This window comes from Arvicola amphibius, chromosome 9, assembly GCF_903992535.2.
Source record: "Arvicola amphibius chromosome 9, mArvAmp1.2, whole genome shotgun sequence".
NCBI classification, from domain to species: domain Eukaryota; kingdom Metazoa; phylum Chordata; class Mammalia; order Rodentia; family Cricetidae; genus Arvicola; species Arvicola amphibius.
This window is the reverse complement of record NC_052055.2, coordinates 25,816,806-25,837,121: the sequence shown is the minus strand read 5'-3', so window position 1 is coordinate 25,837,121 and position 20,316 is coordinate 25,816,806. Positions and strand designations below refer to the sequence as shown.

Sequence of the window (20,316 nt, the reverse complement as noted above, 5' to 3'; positions counted from 1 at the left end):
AATTACAACTCTACACTGGTTCATCATGAAAAACCAATTTGAAATAACATTTTTTATGAATCAGGAAGAGCCAGCTGAATAGGAATTTTGCATATATGCTACAGTTGTATAGCTTGGTCCTCTCGTGGGAATCCTAATAGTGGAAATGGGCTATCTCCAACTCTTTTACTGGCTTTTGGGACTCTACTCCTCATACTGGGTCACCTCACCTAGCCTTAATACATGGCAAGTCCATGTATTAAGTCTTACTGCATGATATATCATGTTTTGGTGATACTCATGAGAGACTTGCTCTTCCTAAACAGAAATGGAGGAGTGGATTGAGGGCATGGAGGAGGGGCTGGAAGGAGAGGAGGAAGAGAAAACTGCCAGTTGAGATGTAAAATAAATAAATAGATAAATAAATAAATGGATGAATAAATAAACAAATGAATTTTTGAGGAAAATTCTTAAAATGTCTTTCTGCATGTTAAACCCAGGTACATTTTATGGCTAATTTTTCAAATTATGTTTTGTAAAAGCTATTCATTAAAATACATATTCATTAAAATATGTATTTCCTTATACATATTTATAGTGACTTTGCAAATATATGTGTAGTATTAATGTGCTGCTATTCTACTGTCCATAATGAAGACCTGAGTATAAAGCAAAATCAGGGTTGAGTTCTTCTGCAGATATTTTTTAAATCTATTCTCTTATATATTACATACTAACTACAGTTTCCCCTCCCTCTTCGCCTCCTAGCCACCCCCACTTCTTCCATCTACTCCTCCTTTAGCTTCCCTTCAGAAAAGGGCAGGCCTTTCAGGGATACCAACCAAACATTGCCTTATCAAGTTACAAATAGCCTAGGTACCTCCCCTCATATCAAGGCTGGGCAGGGCAACTCAGTAGGAGGAAAAGGATCCTGAAAGTAGGCAAAAAAAAAAAAATCAGAGAGCCCTCTGCTCACACTGTTAGGAGTCCCACAAGAACACCAAGCTACACTACCATAACATATGTAGAGGGCCTAGGCCAGTCACATGCAGGCTCTCTGATTGTCACTTCAGTCTCTGTGAGCCCCTGTGAGCCCAGGTTAGTTGGTTTTATAGGAGGTTTTTGTGGTATACTTGATCCCTCTGGCTCCTACCATCTTTCCTCTCTTTCTTCTGCAGGACTCCCTGAGCTCCACCTAATGTTTGGCTTTGAGTCTCAACATCTGTTTCCATCAGTTGCTGGATAAAGCCTCTCGTGATAATTATGCTAGGCTCCTGTCTAATATGAGTATAGCAGAATATAATTAGGAATCATTTCATCAGGGGCAGGCAAATCTCTGTGAATTCAAGGCCAGCCTGGTCTACAGAGCTAATTCCACGACAGTGAGGGCTGTTACACAGAGAAATGCTGTCTCGAAAAACAAAAGACCAAAATCATATCATGGAGTTTTGCTGTATTCTGTGTCCCCCCCCCCCCCCACCACCACTACCACCATTCATGTTTGGTTCTTTCCTAAGTATCTGGGTTATTCTGTCTCTGGGTCCTGGCTCTCCTTGTCAGGGATGAGCTCCCTCTGGCCACTCCCACAATTTCTGCACTACCTTTACACAGCACAACTTGCAGGCAAGACAAATTATAGGTCTAAGGTTTTGTGGTTGGGTTGATGTCCCAATCCCTCCACTGGAAGTCTTGTCTGGTTACAAGAGATGGCTGGTTCATGCTCCATATCCCCCATTACTAGGAGTTTAGCTAGGTTACCCCGTAGTTGTGCACTTAAAAAAATAAAATAAAAAAGTAGAGTATCCAGTTAAATGAGCCAAGGAAGAATACCTTCGAGTAAGAACCCTTGAACTGAAGGAAAACAACACTTCCTGGCTATGAGCATAAGGGACCTTACACAGAAGTAATGCGAGTCTTTCTCATGACGACTCATGAGTCTCATGAGTCTAGCCATAATGACGAGGCTAGGTTAGGTTATTTTAAATCACACATCCTCTGAATATTTGACAAGTAAAATATGAGTATTTGGGCAAAATTCAAAACAGATTTCTAATTGCCGAACTATTTAAATTTCAACATTTTATTTCCTTGTTAGTCATAATGTAACAAAAGTGTTAAATCTCTGGGAGTGTTTGTAAATTCCAAAATTATTCTTAGAAGAAATACATTTAATATACCAACAACACTGATTCTTCTAGAACACCCACAGCATCTCTGCCATATGCTAAAAGCTTTTCCTTTTAATTGAAATGATTAAAATGTCAGTCTAAACTGTATTGTATTATTCCAATCATGAGTCTAAATAAAATATACATTTTAAATAATGTCTCCATTACTTAAATTTTAATTAGAAAAGGAAAAAACATAGCACACGATTTGTTGAACAGGCTGGGGATAAAAGAAAAGTTCAATAAAAATATAATTTCAAACTTCAAAGTTTAGTGCTTGATATATTCTGCCAAACTTCCAACTCAAACACAGAAACCTGAATATTTTCCTTCTTCTCACCTCTCTTCCCCCCCTCTCTTGGTGCTAGAGACTGAACGCAGGACCTTGTCCACGCTAGGCAAGACCTATCACTGAGTTACATCACCAGTCTTCAAAGTCTTTCACAGCTGCCTTACTTAGTTTTTTTATTGCTGTGAAGAGACACTATGACCACAGCAACTCTTATAAAGGAAAACATTCAATTGGGACTAGTTTACAGTTCAAAAATTTAGTCCATTATCAGCAAGGCAGGAAGCATAGTGGCATGCAGGCAGACATGGTGCAAGAGAGGGAGCTGGGAGTTCTATAGTTTGATCCATGGGCAACAGGAAGAAACAGTTAAGTCACTGGCCTGGCTTGATCATCTGAGAACTCAAAGCCCCCAGTGAAAAATCTCCTCCAACAACACTGAACCTACTACAAGACCACACCTCCTAACAGTGCCACTCCCTATGGGACTTTGGGGCCATTTTTATTCAAACCTCCTTATTTCACTCCCTGGCCACCATGGGCTTGTAGTCGTATCATAATGTAAAATGCACTAGTTCAACTTCAAAAGTTCCTATAGTCTATTAACAGTCTCAAACTTGTTTAAAAGTCTGAAGTTCAAAGTCTCTTCTGTGACTCATGGAATCTCTAAATGTAATCCCCTGTAAAATCAAAATGAAAACGCAGATCACATGTTTCCAGTATATAATAGCACAGGATATACTGTACTGTTCTAAAATGAAATATAGTAAGAAAATACTGGATCAAAGCAAGACCAAAAACCATCAAGGCAAACTCCAAACTCTGCATCTCTATGTCTAATATCAAGGCATTCTTCAGATTTCCAACTCCATTCAGCTTTGTTGACAATAACAAACTTCTTTCTCTTGTCCTGGTTCCACTCCAGTTGGCAGCTCTCCTCAGTAGGTACCCCATGACTCTAGCATATCCAACACCTTGGGGTCTCCAAGGTAATCCAGGTTTCACATTCACAACTTCATGCAATGGTCTCTTTTGGCCTTCATGCAGGGACATCCCTGACACATGCCTGATCTTGGTATCTTTCCTTAGTCACTGAGGAAGAGTACATAATCGCTTTCTTGTATCTGTGACTTTAAAGCCAGAACCAAGAGGCTAAAGCTGTCAAGTTCCATTGCTTGCTGGGCTTGGCTGTCCTAAAACTAGCTCTGCAGGCCCTGCTGACCTTGAACTCAAGAGTTCTGCAGACCTCTGCCTCCTAAGTGCTGGGATTAACAAAGCTGTGTACCATCACACCTGGACCTAAATTTTTCTTTAATTCCTTTTCACAAATTGTTTGCTTAGCTGGGTACAGTCTTAGCCTCGGGTCATCAATCCCTTTATTCCATTTAAGGTCAGGCTTTTCTTTAATCTGTTTATTTCCTTAAGTAAAAGATTTAGCTCCATTCCACTTCCTGATGCCCTTTTTCTCCTCAATTTGTACATTTTGTATTTTTACTTGCTCAGTTTCCTCCTTTTCATTATAAATCGCACAAGTGTGGCCACTAATAACCAATCAACATAGTCAATATTAGGTTGCCTGGAAACTTCCTCTGCCAAAATTGTTAATTCCTAAGTCTCCAATTTAGCCTCAGGCAGATTTTTGTACAACAGCAGAAAGCAGCCACATATTTTGCCAAAATATTACAAGAATGAACTATAGGCCACATACTAATATTTTTCTCCTCTTAAACTTTTGAGCCCCCACAGTTCAAATCCCCCTCAACACCACTGTATTTCATGCTCCTACTAGCATGGCCCATTAAGCTTCACATAAAGCATTCAGCTAATCACAGGAATACTCCAGTCCCTGGTAACAACTTCTGTCTTAGTTAGGGTTTCTACTGCTGTGAACAGACATCATTACCACAGCAATTCTTATAATGGAAAACATTTTATTGGGACTGGCTTACAGTTTCAGAGGTTTAGTCCATTCTTATCATGGTGAGAAGCACAGTAGCACACAGGCACTCATAGTGCTGTAGAAGAAGCTGGATCTGCAGGCAGCAGGAAGAGACTGCCCCACTGAGCCTGGCTTGAGCATCTAAGCTCAAAGCCTACCCCCAGAGACACACTTCCTCCAACAACATCACACTCACTCCAACAAGACCATATCACCTAATAGTGCCACTCCCTGTGAGCCTATGGTTTCATTGAAACCACAATAGTCATACATTTGATCTGTCAGAAGATGAAGTCAGAAGTTCAAAAGCTCTAAATTTGGACATATTCTTTTATCACAAACACACTGTGGCAATAAAATATACAAACGATTGATTTGTATGTTGATCAAAACTCAGGACACATTGCTCTGAAGTACGAAGTGAGTATAAAAATGGAAACTTATCTGAGGATGAGGAAGGAATGGCAGCACATAGGAAGAGAGAAGTAAAAGGGATAAATCATACTAAGGATGTTTGAAAAAGCTATGGGAACTATATTATTTTATGGCTACTTTACAAATATTATATATAAGGCTGGGGGAGAAGTGTTGGGTGTAGTCTAATTGAAATTATGACAATTAATGGTCTTTCCAAGAAAGTAAGGTTATCCAATAAAAACCCCAGTGCCAGGCTAATCAATACATTTACAAAATAACTGCTAAACTTGGGGCTCAAGGAAGATCATGGAAGAAGAGTAGGTGAAAAGACCACATGAGCTAGAAGACCAGGACAACTGCTCTGAGACAGTCTCTTCTAAAAGAGGAGAAAAATAACAACTATGACAACACCACCAAGTGGCAAGTGGTGGCAGGGTTTTGGGAAGAGATGGGTTGGAGGAGGCATGGGGGTAAATATGATCAAGATACAACATATGACGTTTTCTAAGAATTAGTAAAAAATATTATCTAAGAACACTTCCAAGAATATAATGAGGCCGGGCGGCAGTGGCGCACGCCTTTAATCCCAGCACTCGGGAGGCAGAGGCAGGGGGATCTCTGTGAGTTGGAGGTCAGCCTGGTCTACAAGAGCTAGTTCCAGGACAGGATCCAAAGCTACAGAGAAACCCTGTCTCGAAAAACCAAAAAAAAAAAAAAAAAAAGAATATAATGAGAAACTTTCTAATCAATACTTTTGAACTATCATAAAACTAACATCTTATACTACATAAGATTTCAAGGTATTATTAAATTATCTCAAGTCTAAGGTGGAATAAAGGCAAACCAATCTATTTTCTGTGGCATTATACACAAAGAATCTAGAAAACAATGTATTTGTGGCACTTTTAAATTTTCATACTCATAAATAATAGGTTTACTCTTAAAAATGGAAAAGATCATAGAAAATTATCGCACCTCTGTGCAAATACCATTAAGTACTCACTTAAAAACACTGAGTCACAGTGCAATTTTAGATAGAAATGACAAAGTGGTTGAATCAACTGCAATTTTGGAAAAGCACAAAAGCTAAACTACACGTAATAACATTCAGCCCTCTCTGGTGTTCTGTGAAACACTGTACAAAGCTTTACTGTGATTTTTTTCCACCTTTGATCTATATGCTTCTGTACCTATCAGGGAAGGCCTACTAGAAAGAATATTCCTAAAAGAGTTAAAGAGCAAACAGGGCCTGATAATCACACCACACCAAGGAACACACCAGGAAGAAAAAGAGAACAGCATTAGCAGTATAACGGGAAAAAAATGTTAATAAAACCCAACAGCTGAATGATGCTCTCGAGTCTCTAAATGCTCCTCACTTCTGTCTTTGAAATAAGCATGTCCTCAAGAACTTTATTATATGCAAACAATCATCTGCTGCCAGAAAACCACTCAATTCTTTCACAAATACATACTGCAATGAGACTTGAGCAAGGCAGCAATGGGATAAGCTACTAATAGTCTGGTTCTATATTCTTCATTTTAGATTACATACACTGAGGTGCCCAAACTTCAGTTTGCAAACTGTACAATTGTCAGTTTGCATTTACTCACTGATTATAACTTGACAGTCCCTTCTCCCAGATAGGAAGCAGTGACAAGAGAGTTAAGAACAGAAGTATAGGATTCTATGTACTGGACCTGAAATATGACAATTGCTTTGAAGTTCAAAACAATTTTAAAATACCTTCCCTGATGCTCCGTAAGTTTTCTTTATTGTCATACCATCAGATCAGAATGGAAAAGAATGTCACTACTTCTATTTCTTGCTACTCTGAACTATTCAAATGCTACCATAAAGATGGACTGATTGGCAGAGGAAACAAGTTTAAGTGCCCTCATCTAACTCTCTATCTGGTCAGTACAAATTTGCTCAACACCTTTCTTCCCCATTAGACTGTGCTTCCCCAACAAAGACAGCAGCTGTGATGACATCCAAATGGTCAGTATGAAGATAGCACTATCTTGTCTAAGAAAAGTGACACAGAGTGGGCTTTGAATAAAAATGTGTTGAACAAAAGACAGAATTACTAAATCCCCCTCTCCCATGTGTGTGTCTTGGTATACATTTACACACACACACACACACACACACACAACCCTTTAAGCTTCACATTTTCTAGGACTTAAATCTTTTTTCAATTAACCGTTCTTTTCCACTCATATGAAATGCTTCAAGTATTTACCCCTAAGCAGCCTTTTTGCTGTGCTCACTATTTCTGTCATATCATTTAAGGCACTCTGGCTTTTGAAAGTATTATCTATTCATCTTCCTGTTAGTGTCAAGAGCACTTTCTCCTCTTATCTCCAAGAGCCCCATCCTCAAGGATAGATATATCCTTATATATGTGTGTGTGTGTATATGTATATATATGCCGCGCACCGCACCCCCGTGTCTGCGCTTTGTGCGCTATTACCCAGTTACCGAGCTTCGGGCAAGGGGCTGGAGGTTAAAATACACAGACACACACAGACAGAGAGACAGCAACACGGGTCATCCTTGAATTCCCCAAGAATGCCCCCTTTATTGTGTTCAGGGGCAGATTATATAGAGATAGCCACGCCCCCGCCAAACCCACCAGAAACCACTCTGCCATAAGGAACTCCTGAAGGTCTCGTGCTCATAACAGCTGTAGGCACTCAGATCAGGGGATTACAAGAAATTCAGGATCTGGGGTCTCACTGCTCCCAATATATATCCTTCTTTATTATAACTATATGCATGCCTTTCAATAAATGATAAAACCTTTCTGAAGTTAGAGACCACTTCATCCTACTCTATATTTTCCACCTTGGTAGTGCCTTGCAAATGTAGGCATTAAAATACTAAGTAAACATGTCCCTAACGTATTTACCAGAAAAACAAAATTGAAAGAGAACATCTGTGAGTCCAATAGAATACTGACATCGTCTGTGACAGAAATAACTACAAGGAGGAGCTATAATACATTCAGTCCTGGAGACTGTTAGACCAAAAGGGTGAGTCACCATCAGCTAAATTGCTTTGGGTTTTGCCTCAGAGTTCCTGAGCTTTTTTACTCTAAAACATCTTATATTTTCTATTCACTATTTAAAAGTAGCCAATGTCACTTTCCTACTGAAATTAAACACACAAGTGAGATAAGAATAAAGCTATCCAACTGAAGCTGGGTGGGCCACCTGCTTAGTTTCTTCAGTACCTTTACCAGACAACAACCATATTACACCCACATGGAAGGCATTTTGAAAACCTTTGTTCCAAAGGCTTCTCAAGCTTCCCTTCCTCTACCCTTCAATAAGGGTTAAAAGAAACAAGCACCCTCTGCCAGACCAAGGGAATGAACTTTTGTAAATAAAATTCCTATGAATATAACTGGCCCATCTTTCTATAATCTCTTTCTGCGATCTAAATTGTTCCATTTTGTGAAGCTGATGTGTTATAACAAGGCTAAGTGTGTGCACTGTGCTAAGTATACTTCATCCTTTAAAGCCAAACAACATTTTAGGATGGAGTAAAGGGAAAGATAATATAGAGTGGACAAGTTACCTATCTGCTTCTCATCAGTACTGCATATTGGAGAAACTGGACTTCTGAAATTTACACAGGCCAGCTAGAACACATGAAAACTTTATGGACTCAGACCTGGAAGCTCAATAGCTATGCATGTGTCTTGAATGCCTGTTCTCTCCAGATGTCCACTTTCATCAAGCTGAAATAGGTGTCAAGATAAGATTTGCTGCCAACATGCTGGTCCTAATATGTTGACAAATATTTCTAAATCTAAAACCAAACCATTACATAAATACAATATTGCATCTATAAATTCCTAAGAGATATTGTCATCTCTCAGTTATGAGTCAAAATATCTAATAAAAATACTTTTACCTAAGTTCCTAAAATCAATCAGTTTAAGTTAGATGTCATAAAAGGGCCATTCTGCTCAGTTCTCTGAGATCTCTGCTCATCAGGTACATTTTGCATGTTTTTGAGATTCAAACAATCATAATGACAAACGTGGTACCTTGTACTTCATCTGTCTGCTCAGCAGGAGTGAGAGCCATTTAAAGTTAACTTGCAACCACAGCACAGAGAACACGGTGGTGTATTATCAAGACAGCTGTTCAAAATGCCCATTAGAGAACAGTAGTATGAAGAATACTTAGCATTATCCAGAAAACTACTGTTGTGCAGGTGGTGAGAAGAAAAGGTACAGCTGGATAACTCATCAAGTAAGGAGGGGATAGTGGCAGTTAGAGAGAACTCCTCTTGGAGGCTGTGGGGCAAAAAGGTTTAACGACTAATTTTAGAATAGACAAATTTGATTCGGAGGTACAACAGGAAAAAAACCAAAGCAGTGGTTCCTTTTTTCAATAAAACTTAGAATTATGCCAACCAATAACATCCGAAGTTAGAGAGTAAGAGATGAACATGCCAAGGAGGAATGGGACTCCTCCCATGGAAAGAAGAAAAATATTATTGGCTTCGATTTGCACAAGAACATCCTCAAGAGCTAGTTCATCTCAAGAGCTGAGTGAACCTGGCATAAGCGACAAAAGAGTTTTGACAGGGCTGACATTAATCACAGTAGGAACTGCCAACATTCACTTTGTGATCCCACCTGCCTAAAACTGTATTCACTCTGCAGAAGACAATCATTCCACAGATGCTACAAAAACCTATCAACTTCCCATAAAATGAACTCCCCCACAGTGACTCATCTCACCTCTTCAGGATTTCAAGACTGAAACTACCACTTAATAAATCACACAGCACCTCACACAGAAAAGACAAGCGATAAATGTGCTTTGTTCTTGTGATCCTATTCACCAACACACTGCACTAAACTTGGCAAAGCATTCCCAGAAGCTTACATTTCGGAGCATCTGACAGCAATCAGATACCAGACACTACTTTCCTATATAGTTAGCACCATGTGATTGGTTTTTCAAAGTTCTAATCTTTAGACTGCAGGAAGAACCTGTTCAGTAGTTAAATGTCTTGTTTTAGTTTTTTTTTTTTTAAGTTGTATTAAATCTGTAATCTTAAGCATCTACTTTTTTCTAATTACAGAATTCTAACTATAGAAAATCTGGAAAACACAAATTAAGAAAATGGATTTGCCAGGCATACTAGCACATACCTGTATCCCGACATTCAGGAAGCTGAGGCAGAAGGACTGCTAGTTTCAGGTCAGTCTGTGCTATGGGACAAAACACTATATATGTGTCTTCATGGTATTATTTTAGTCTAGCTTGTTTATTAGAGAAAGGATCTTATTATGGAGGCAAGGGTTGCCTCAAACTCTAACTCAGCCTCCCAAGAGCTGGGATTATTACATCCTGGCTTCTTGAGCACCTTTTTTTAAAAAATGCATAATATTTTGTTTAAATGCTTTCTAGTAACAATATGCACCAATTCTCTATTAATGAACAGTTTTCTGCTTTTCACTTTTTATAAATATTACTATGACAAAACATTGGGGTGCAAAAATAACTTGATGTGCTTTGCTTCAATTGCTTCTTAAGAATAGATTCCTAGAACTGAAATTTTTGAAACCCGAGATCAGTTGATAATATATTTTTAATCTGCTTTCCAAATAGATCTGCACTGTGGCCATTTGTTGGTATGGGAGATCCTTCTATCTATGTATTGCTTTTATTGGTTAATGAATAAAGAACTGCTTTGAGCCTATGTAGGGGAAGAACAGAAATAGGCGAGGAAAGCTAGGCTGTATGCTGGGAGAAAGAAGGGTGGAGTCAGAGAGAAGCCATGGAGCCGCCACCAGAGTCAGATGTGCCGAAACTGCCAGTAAGCCACTGACACATGGCGATACACAGATTCATAGAAATGGGTTAAATTAATATGTAAGAGTTAGCCAATAAGGGCTGGAGAGATGGCTCAGAGGTTAAGAGCATTGCCTGCTCCTCCAAAGGTCCTGAGTTCAATTCCCAGCAACCACATGGTGGCTCACAACCATCTGTGATGGGGTCTGGTGCCCTCTTCTGGTCAGCAGGCATACACACAGACAGAATATTGTATACATAATAAATAAATAAATAAATATTTTAAAAAAAGAGTTAGCCAATAAGAAGCTAGAGCTAATGTGCGAAGCAGTGATTTGATTAATATAGTTTCTGTGTGATTATTTCAGGGCTAAGCAGCCAGGAACCAACAAGTAGCTTCCTCCAACAATTTGTTTTGAACACTTCCACTGCAGGTTATTATTAGAGGCTTCTGACAAAATATCAGATCAAAATTGGCTTTGGCTTTTAATCTGCATTCTTTTATTAATGAAATGGACCCATGTTTCCCCCAAATCTTTATCAATCATGATACTCTTTTATCGTAAGTGCAAGTGTGTATGCTTAACTACAAAAGGCTGGTAGTATTTTGCTTTCAGTTATATTAGTAATGCTGTCATTTTTATAATTTAATAAGCTGTCTTGGCCCCTTCATTAGTCATGATTTCTAGCATTCTTATTTCCTCACCTCTTATTTCTTTCGTGGAGGACTATGATGTATGGAGTGAGCACACTCCCAGGATTCAGATGGCCTGGATTCTAAGGACAAAATATGACCTAGCTGGATTGCACACTAGATTTTCCTGGGTTCAGCTGCCCCTTTGCCAACTAGATTGAATATCCTACAGCTCAAAATTCTCTCTGTTCTACCCTCAATTCTTATCTTAGGGGAGTCCATGACTGAGCTAGAATTCTTCATGCATATTAACTTTACAAAGGCATGCTGAGGATTCAAGCATATAACTACAAGATTTGATAAGCAAAGAAAAGTTAAAGGAAAAAACATGTAAAAATCAGAAGACAGCAAAAGCAGAATACTTAGAATGGTATATTTTTGTCAAGTACTAATGGTCTTCACTCCCATGGTGATCTGCTTTGATTTTTCTAGTGAATCTAGCTGTGTAAGTCACTTCAGATTATACTGAATGTCTGGGGTAAGAGTCTGCATTTTTCTAAGTAAGAATCATCAAAACTTTCATTACATTCTCAATAGGGTTCACTTAGCAAAACTTGTAAGATCTTTAACCTGGATAAACTGCTGTCCTATCTTCTTGTCCATCTTTGCTGAAGTGGCTGGTGGTCTACCTGGGCCTTTCATGTATTTTACTTCTGAAAATGCTTGAAACTCCTTTTCAACAACAGTTCAATAAAAATATCCCTACTACCACAGAATAATGGGGTAATACTTTCCTGCAGAAAGTCCCAGGAGACAAAGTTAATGCCATAAAAGTAGCTTAGTCTTCTTGTGGGACTCCTAACAGTGGGAACAGGGGATGTTTCTGATTCTTTTGCCTGCTTTTGGGACCCTTCTCCTTCTATTGGGTTACCTCATCCAGCCTTAATATGAAGGGAGGTACCTAGTCTTATTGCAACTTAATATGCCATGTTGATTGCTATCACTGGGAGGCCTGCCCTTTTCTGAAGGGAAGCAGGGGAGGAGTGGATCTGGGGAAGAGGGGAGGTGGTGGCGGAGGAACTGGGAGAAGAAGGAAGGGAACTGAGGTCAGAATGTAATATATGAGAGAATAAAATTTTTAAAAGATAATTAAAACACACAATGTGTGTGTGTGTGTGAGAGAGAGAGAGAGAGAGCAAGAGAGAGACCGACAGACAGACAGACAGACAGACAAAAATGAAGCCTCTAACCAAAATGCTATTCAGACAAGAACACTGTGACTTAGAGATACTCTGAAAATACATGAGTAACGGTACCTTCTTTACTAAAATCAAGATTTGGGTTACCTAGTTCCTAAAAGAAAAGAAGAGTAACTGAACTAAGGAGAAATAAATATCCTATGGAGAATTGGGTTTGCCCACTGTAGCCCAACACAGTACTACAGAAACAAAGGTGAACACTGGATCATTCCATGTCAGAGGAATTCCATTCCATGTTCAACAATGATATCTCTTCATTTGACACACACATACACACACATGAAAAAAAAATGTTTCACTCCTAAATCACAAATGGCTTTCTGTCCTTTTATGTACGTGGGTAGGTAAGGGACAACTGGTAAAAATAAATCATCATCATCATCATCATCATCATCATCATGATTGCCCTAGAAAACCAGAGGAACCTAACTTCAGTTGTTTTGTTTTTAAGTTGCCCGTTCAAAATTAAAGTAGAAACAAACCAAGTTCCCCCAGAAAACTAGCCTCATCTGCCCAGCGATTCAGATGGCTTGGAAGATGTATAAATCATCCAAAATTCTGGTGAAAAGAATGAGATACTGGAAAAGAAATGCTACCCATTCTGCTTGCTGAAGGACCCAGATCAGAGTCAATTCCAGGGTCAAGTTCAAATAGATCACTGCTGACTAGATCAGGCCTAGAGGCTGTTTGAGCCTCTCTCGGGACAGAGAACACATCTCTGGGGAGCAGGCTGACTGAGCATCCATCCTAATGGTATGAAAGCAGGACAGGCTCTGAGCACAGCTTGATCTGTAATACTTAAATATTCAGAACTAGAGCAGTTCTTAATAAGTTATAATTTTAATGTTGTCCTCCAGGGGAATATATGGTGGTGTCTGATAATTTTTTTTCCTTACAATTTTAGGATTCCTAGGAAAGAAGTAGATGCTGCTACTGGCTTTAGTAGATAAAAGCCAAATACATCGCTAAATATTTTATAAAACATAGGATAGGTCCCTGCTACCACTCCCTCCTTTAGCCACCACCACTAAAATAGCTCGTCCAAGATATCAATGGTGCAAAGGCTAAAAATCTCTCATTTACAGTATAAAGGGCAGATACCAGTATAGTCTAACACATCAAAAAACATACAGGAAGACTATGACATGTCTTTATAAAAAGCCAGTAAGTTAGAAATTGCTAGTATGTCTACAAATAGTAATGTAAATGTGACTGTGACAGCCAGAGTGTATTTTCAGTCCTTAATTGCTTCTCTGCATTATAATGGCACATTACACCATTCCATTTCTGGCTCCCCTTTCCTCTAGTCTTATCATTTACATAATCTTTAAAACAGCTCTGCTTACTCATGAATGGGACTAACTGAAGCAAAAATTCTGTGTGGTGTGGTGATGCACACCTTTAATCCCAGTACTTGGGAGGCAGAGACGGGTGATCTCTGAGTGTGAACCCACCCAAGTCTACAAAGCGAGTTCCAGGCCAGCCAGGGATACCCAGAGAGACTCTGTGTAAAAACTAAAGAAACACAAGATCTCCTAAGCTGCATCAAGGCAAAGATCACTGTGAGAGGAAAAAGAAAAAAAAATACAAAACTCCAGCTACGACTCTGGGTGAAGGAACAAGGCTGGAGAGAAAGAAGGTAAAATATGAGGGAGGAAAATGGACTAACAATAATATGAATAAATATGAATGAACACAAAGGTTCCAAAGGCAGTAATATGAATGCATAAGTTTGCAAGTGGTTATGGTTTAAATGATCACTGACCTTTGTTAAAAGTTTTCTTTCTCAGTGTCTTTTCTTATTGCTGTAATAAAATAGTCTGACAAAGCAACTTAAGGGTTTATTCTGGCTCAGAGTTCAAGAGATTAGTCCTCCATGACAGAAAACTCAAAGCAACAAGTGTCTGAGACTGAAGTGACTGATACATTGTATGCTGTAGTAGGAGTGGCAGGCTTGCTTTTTGTCAGGGCAGAGGGGAGCCTGCCACCTGGCTAGCTTAACCCCAAAATAACCACATAACCACAAAGAAATTGTATTAATTTAATTACTGCCTGGCCCATTATATCTAGCCTCTTCTTAGCCAACTCTCCCATACTGGTCTAACCCATTTCCAATAGTGTGTATTGCCACTTGACTGTGGCTTACTGGCATGAGTCTAACCAGCATCCGTCTTGGGCAGGAGAAGCATGGCGTCTGCCACACTTCCCTTCTTCCCAGCATTCTGTTCTGTCTACTCCATCTACCTAAGGGCTGCCCTAACAAAAGGCCAAGGCAGTCTCTTTATTTAACCAATGAAAGCAACACACAAACAGAAAAATCTCCTACATATTTCCCCTTTTTCTGTTTAAACAAAAAAGAAAGGCTTTTACTTTAATTTTAAATAGTAAAATTATATATAACAAAACAGTTATCAAGCAAGAATTAGTTACAATATTTATATCTATTTTATCTTTTATCACAACAAAGGAAAACTATAACTATCCATTCTTCAACTCCATCAAAGACTCCAGAAGGATATAATATTACCTAAGTAAACAGGAAGTACATTGTAAGCAACTTCCAAATCTCTAGAAATGACAGAGACATCTCACTGTCTGAACAGTCACCCAAAGTTTTTTTGTACAGTTGGGGCATCCATCTTTGGCCTTTAGGCCCATAGTATCCTGCAGACTTTTTCATGAAGCAGGAAATTTTAAAGACAGTTCAGTCACTTTTTTTTGTATCCTGTAGAATGTCTCATAGACTCTTTTACGAATCAGAAACCTCGAAGGATCATCTCACCTTTAGGCAAGTTTTGTAGTCATCTTTTGTAGTGGGTTTTTATGTCCAGTTTATGGAACAGTCTAGGCAAGAGCACTTTCTTGCCCAAATGGCTAAAGAGCCTCTTCGATGCTCATCTTCCTCTTGAAGTAGATTGATGCTGCCTGGAGCAGACATGTCTCATTGTCATGAAAAGCCCTAAGTTATTAAAACATTTAAAAAGCCATATTCTGTAGTCTTTGAAAGATATGAAGAATGCCTATCTGAAATATATCTCTATATATCTAGAAAATCTAACATGACTACAAGCTTGACTATCCACTAACAACCTATATTTTCTAATTATATATTACATTTTTAAATGAACTACACAATCACAATACTTTAATCAAGATTAGAAATATGCATATAACAAAATTGACCTTAAATTAGTATCAGTAAACCAAGATTTATATCAATGTAAATTATTTATATCTATATCATATCCCCCTTTAAATGTAAAAAGAACGTTTATAAGCAATATTTGGGAATATGGGCATAGAAAGCAGGGAGTGATCAAGCCATGCTATGCTCAGAAAGCTTTCTTGATTTTATCAAGTCAGGATCCCCTGCCCAAGAAATGATGCCACCTACAGTGGACTGGTATTTCTATCCCAACAGCCTGATGAAGATAATCCCCTCAGGAGTATGCCCAGTGGTATGTCCTCTAGTTGATTCTAGAGTCTGTTAAATTGGCAACACTAACCACCAACCACAGGCTTGGTTGCTAGCTGTGAGTTTTAATGTGGCAAACAGAACATGAATGTACTAAAGTAAATAATAAAATTAATCCACCAATGAAGGCACAACTGAATGAATTACTGAGAGGCAGAAGCAGGTAACTGAGGGGTGGGCCTCTGAAGGGTACATCTCATCCCTGGATGCTTCCTCTATGCCTGTCTCCTGTTCCTTTGCCATGCTTGCTGGCCATGCTGTTTCTATCCTTTCGCAGGCCTCACAGCAATGGATTCAGTGGACTTTGAACTGGCACCTCTGAAGTCAAGAGACTAATTAAATCTTTCCTCAAGTTGTTTCTTCCTCAGGCCTGTCACAGTAACACAAAGTTAATACATGTAATTTGTTTCTAAGAAAAATTACTTCAGCTATCAACTATCCTTCAGGCTTCATTTGGCACTTCTTCTGTAAGACACTGAAAAACAGTTAAATATAATTAGCCTTATCCAAGAACAGGGAGATGTCCATATTACCACAGTCTAACTAACCTAACTAGATAACAATGCTGATGTCTAAATGCCAAAAGAAAGCATTAGTCACACTGAAAGCACAGTTTAATAGCAAACAACAGTTCAGTGTTTACATTCCCCCAGCCAATACATAACCATTTCTCACATAGAAGAGCATGTTTTTTTGGACCTGTTTTCATGCATGAGATGTGGATAAACATGGAAGCCCCTTCCATATAAGCAATTTGCTAATGTAAATCCATGCCTTTACAACAGAGCATCTACTTAGCACACAGGCACAATGTAAAGCTTTCTTCCCAGATTCCTGTGGCAAGACTTAAATCAAAGCAAATGATGAGGTTATCTCTCTAAGCTTACAGATATTTTCATAGAATTTTGGTAAAGTTTTCATTTTTGTCTTAATGTAACTGAAGCAAACAAATAAAACAGTTTGTTCAACTTTATTTAGCTAAGGGAAATAAACACTATCTGTGTTCAATGTGGACACTGGTTAAAGAGGCCAGATCTGTGTTTAGGTACTGGTTTTACTCCATTTATGACCTCATGGAAGCCATCAAAATTCACTAAACCCCACACATGGTAGTAAACTTCTACAACCCTTTAGAAGATCACAAGTTCTAGGCTCGCCTGGGTTACATAATGAGCCACTGTCTAAAAAGAAAATAAAATAATGATTTAAAGAAAAAAATCTGTCTTAGTCTCCTGATATTCAAAAATAAACAAAACAAACAAAAAGAACTAAGAAACCCCAATGTTCCTTCCAACTCAAACCCTTTAAAATTAAAAGCTATTAAATTTAAGTCTAGCTGGGCGGTGGTGGCGCACGCCTTTAATCCCAGCACTTGGGAGGCAGAGGCAGGCGGATCTCTGTGAGTTCGAGACCAGCCTGGTCTACAAGAGCTAGCTCCAGGACAGGCTCTAAAGCTGCAGAGAAACCCTGTCTCGAAAAACCAAAATAAATAAATAAATAAATAAATAAATAAATTTAAGTCTACTTAATTAAAATCTTAAATTAAAGTCTATTAAATCTAGATTTGAAAAGTCAGCCAACAACAGACTAAACACAGAATGACAAGAAAAAGAGCTGTTTCATGTTGGCACCTTCCTGGCAGACATCCTTCCAGTTGCTTTCTCAAGGAGTCCTTGGCTCACGAAACCACATTCATTGCTTGGCCAGCATGGCTCCAGCATGTGAAGCTGGCTTCTACTATCAATGCCATTTCAATTGAGAGTGAATAATAAATACCAGCAGTAGAATTATTTATCTATGAGCTGCTTGTGGAAATCTAGAACCCAAGAGCCTAAAGTGACCCTCTTCAACACCTTCAATTTTGTAGAAAAGCATTTGCTTTTTCATAAAACTCTTAAAGGTTAACCGGCTGAACATGCCAATAAGCCCCCGCACTTAACATCTTTTAAAAAAACATTATGAGACCTCATTTTTTTTCCTAAAAGCATTCATCATACACTGTGTTGAAGTGTCTGCTTATTATAAACTTAGTATGTTATCAGTCTACTCTAGACTCCTGCCCACCAAACTATCACAGACATCTTGAGGGCTCTGAGCATCAAGAGAGAAAAAAAAGAAGAGCTACTCTTTCAGATCTGTATCCTTATCCACATCAGTCTCTCCTCAATTACAGGAGATGCACAGCAACAAATATGAATGATACATAAACATTTTCCTTGATGGGAGGCAATCTGACACCTGAATTCATCAAACTCACTGGACAGAGTAAATAAATCAAGCATCTTGATACTACAAGTTTTCAGCATCCTCTCTAAGGAATCTACCTAATATTAACACATAACTAAAACCTTTCCCTTGACCTTCTGCTCATGGGATGCAATTTGACACCTGAGTTACACTGGACAGAGTAAATAAACCAAGCATCCTAATACTACAAGTTTCCAGCATCCTATCTAGAAAACTACATAGCATTAACACATAGCTAAAGGTTGAAAATTTTACAGAATGTGGATGGACATTTTACCCAGACGATCCCCCATGACGTCTCATCTTTTGAGACAACTCGTTTATCCTTCTCCTTTCTGCTTTTCTCAGAAAGACTATTACGGTGTCAATTTCAAATATTTGAATAGCTGAACATGAAATTAGAAATAAGAAACTGACAATAATGGCCATGAACTCAAAGGCAGTGTGTATTCCTCCAGGCTGAATCAATCAAGTAGAAAAATAAAGTAAGAAATGCACAATAATGTGAAAATAAAACCCACTTGGTGTTTGAGGGGTTAAAAGTGATTAAGATCTCAAAGATTTGACACAACTATGAAGTAAATAATTCTATTCTTAAGATTTTTTCTCCCAACAGTAGAAAAAAACTGGACATTTGAAACTGTCTAGAAATCACACACTCGGTATGTCTAACAGAAACCAAGTCAGGCAGAACTAGTTAGGAATTCCGAGAAAAACATTCACAAGTCTGTAAAGATTGTGCATCAGGACACACTTCAAGGGGCCCTACTTGCAAAGAATCTCAAATCCATCACCAGCATTATGCTGCCTCTCGGTCGGGGATCAGCCACCCGGTTTGCACGTAATCCATGTGGGCCACTGGGTTTAAAGGCTCACTGCGAGGATCTGGGTCACTGGTAGCACTGTAGTACCTCGTAGTACAGTGTCTCTCTCAAAGCCTTCACTACCTGGTCATCTCAAACCCAGCATCCCTAGAGGACAGCTAGGACACTTGCTATTAGCAGAGCCCGGGTCCCACGCTAAGCAGGCAAACCAAACTTGCGTTTGAAGACAGTGGAGGGGTAATCAGGTTGACACACTTGGGGGCACCCCGGCCTATGGCCGTAGGGAGGGTTCCAGTCGGTTCCTCAGACCCGCTAAGACAGCACAGGCTTCGACCTCAGGGCCATAATGCTCTCCAGTCACTCTGGGCCTCCGGGATTAGCTCGGGCTGCCCGGGTCGCACGGATCCCCGTTAGCACGCTGTCACCACGGGCCGCCATCAGTTCCCCTAACGCTCCGCCTCAGTTTCCCCGAGTGCGCACTGGGATCCCCCGGACCCCGCCCAGGGGACGCTGAAGTGAAGCGAAACTAACTCGGGGCTGGCCGGCTGACCGGCGCTTCCTGGAGGCGCTCCCCGCCCGGCCCGGCCCTCTACACTCACGGGTAGGCATGGCGACCCGAGCCCGCCGTGCTCGCCGCCGTTCCCGGACTCAGAGGAGTCGCGCGAGCCTCGCCGACCGCAGCATGACTGCGGAAGCCCGGCCACGGACGCCTCGTCGGGGCGGGGGGCGAAGAGCCGAGCGAGCGAACGCCGACCGGCCACAGAAACCACCGGCCGCGCTCCGCGTCCCGTCGACGACGCGCTGGGCCGACCCACGCCGGTGACGTCAGCGCGTCGCCACCGGGAGGTCCCGCCCCCGAGGCGCCCAAGCTCCGCCCCCGGGTCCTGACTGCTCTACTCTACTGCTGCACCAGCATATACAGGGTGGAAAGTGAGAAGGCTCCGTGTATCATCTCCGAGGTTCCTTTTCGTTTCACTTCTGGTGATCTGTCTTACTTTGGCTTAGGCCTGCTTACGGTGCATCACCTTAGAATTGTGAGGGTAAAGACGATGGTCTTGGGTGTAGTAACTTCGCCCAGGATCCTGTTCAGAGCTTTTTAACTGGCAGAGCTTCCATCTGGCAGTTTCTGAAAGCCTAATGCCTTTGAGATGCACTAGGGTTATCTGGGGTGGCGGCTGAGCGTTTTCTCAGAGGACAGAAAATGTCACTCCCTCTGGGGCTTCTGGTAGCTTTCAAAGTCAGCCAGTCCTCAGTACTTGGTC

The 20,316-nt window shown here is 40.1% G+C and overlaps 1 protein-coding gene across 2 annotated transcripts in view; it reads right to left on the bottom strand.

The window, feature by feature from the left end:
* Efr3a (EFR3 homolog A) overlaps positions 1-19,859 on the bottom strand; it is an 83,672-nt gene extending 63,813 nt beyond the window's left edge. For both annotated transcript variants that reach the window (XM_038343354.1, XM_038343355.1), the window contains exon 1: positions 19,654-19,859. Coding sequence is in view for 1 of the 2 variants with exons in the window: in XM_038343355.1 (XP_038199283.1) it covers positions 19,654-19,663 (10 nt within the window). In the remaining variant the exon portion in view is untranslated. The remainder of the gene's footprint in view (positions 1-19,653) is intronic.
* Between the last annotated feature and the right edge of the window lie 457 nt (positions 19,860-20,316).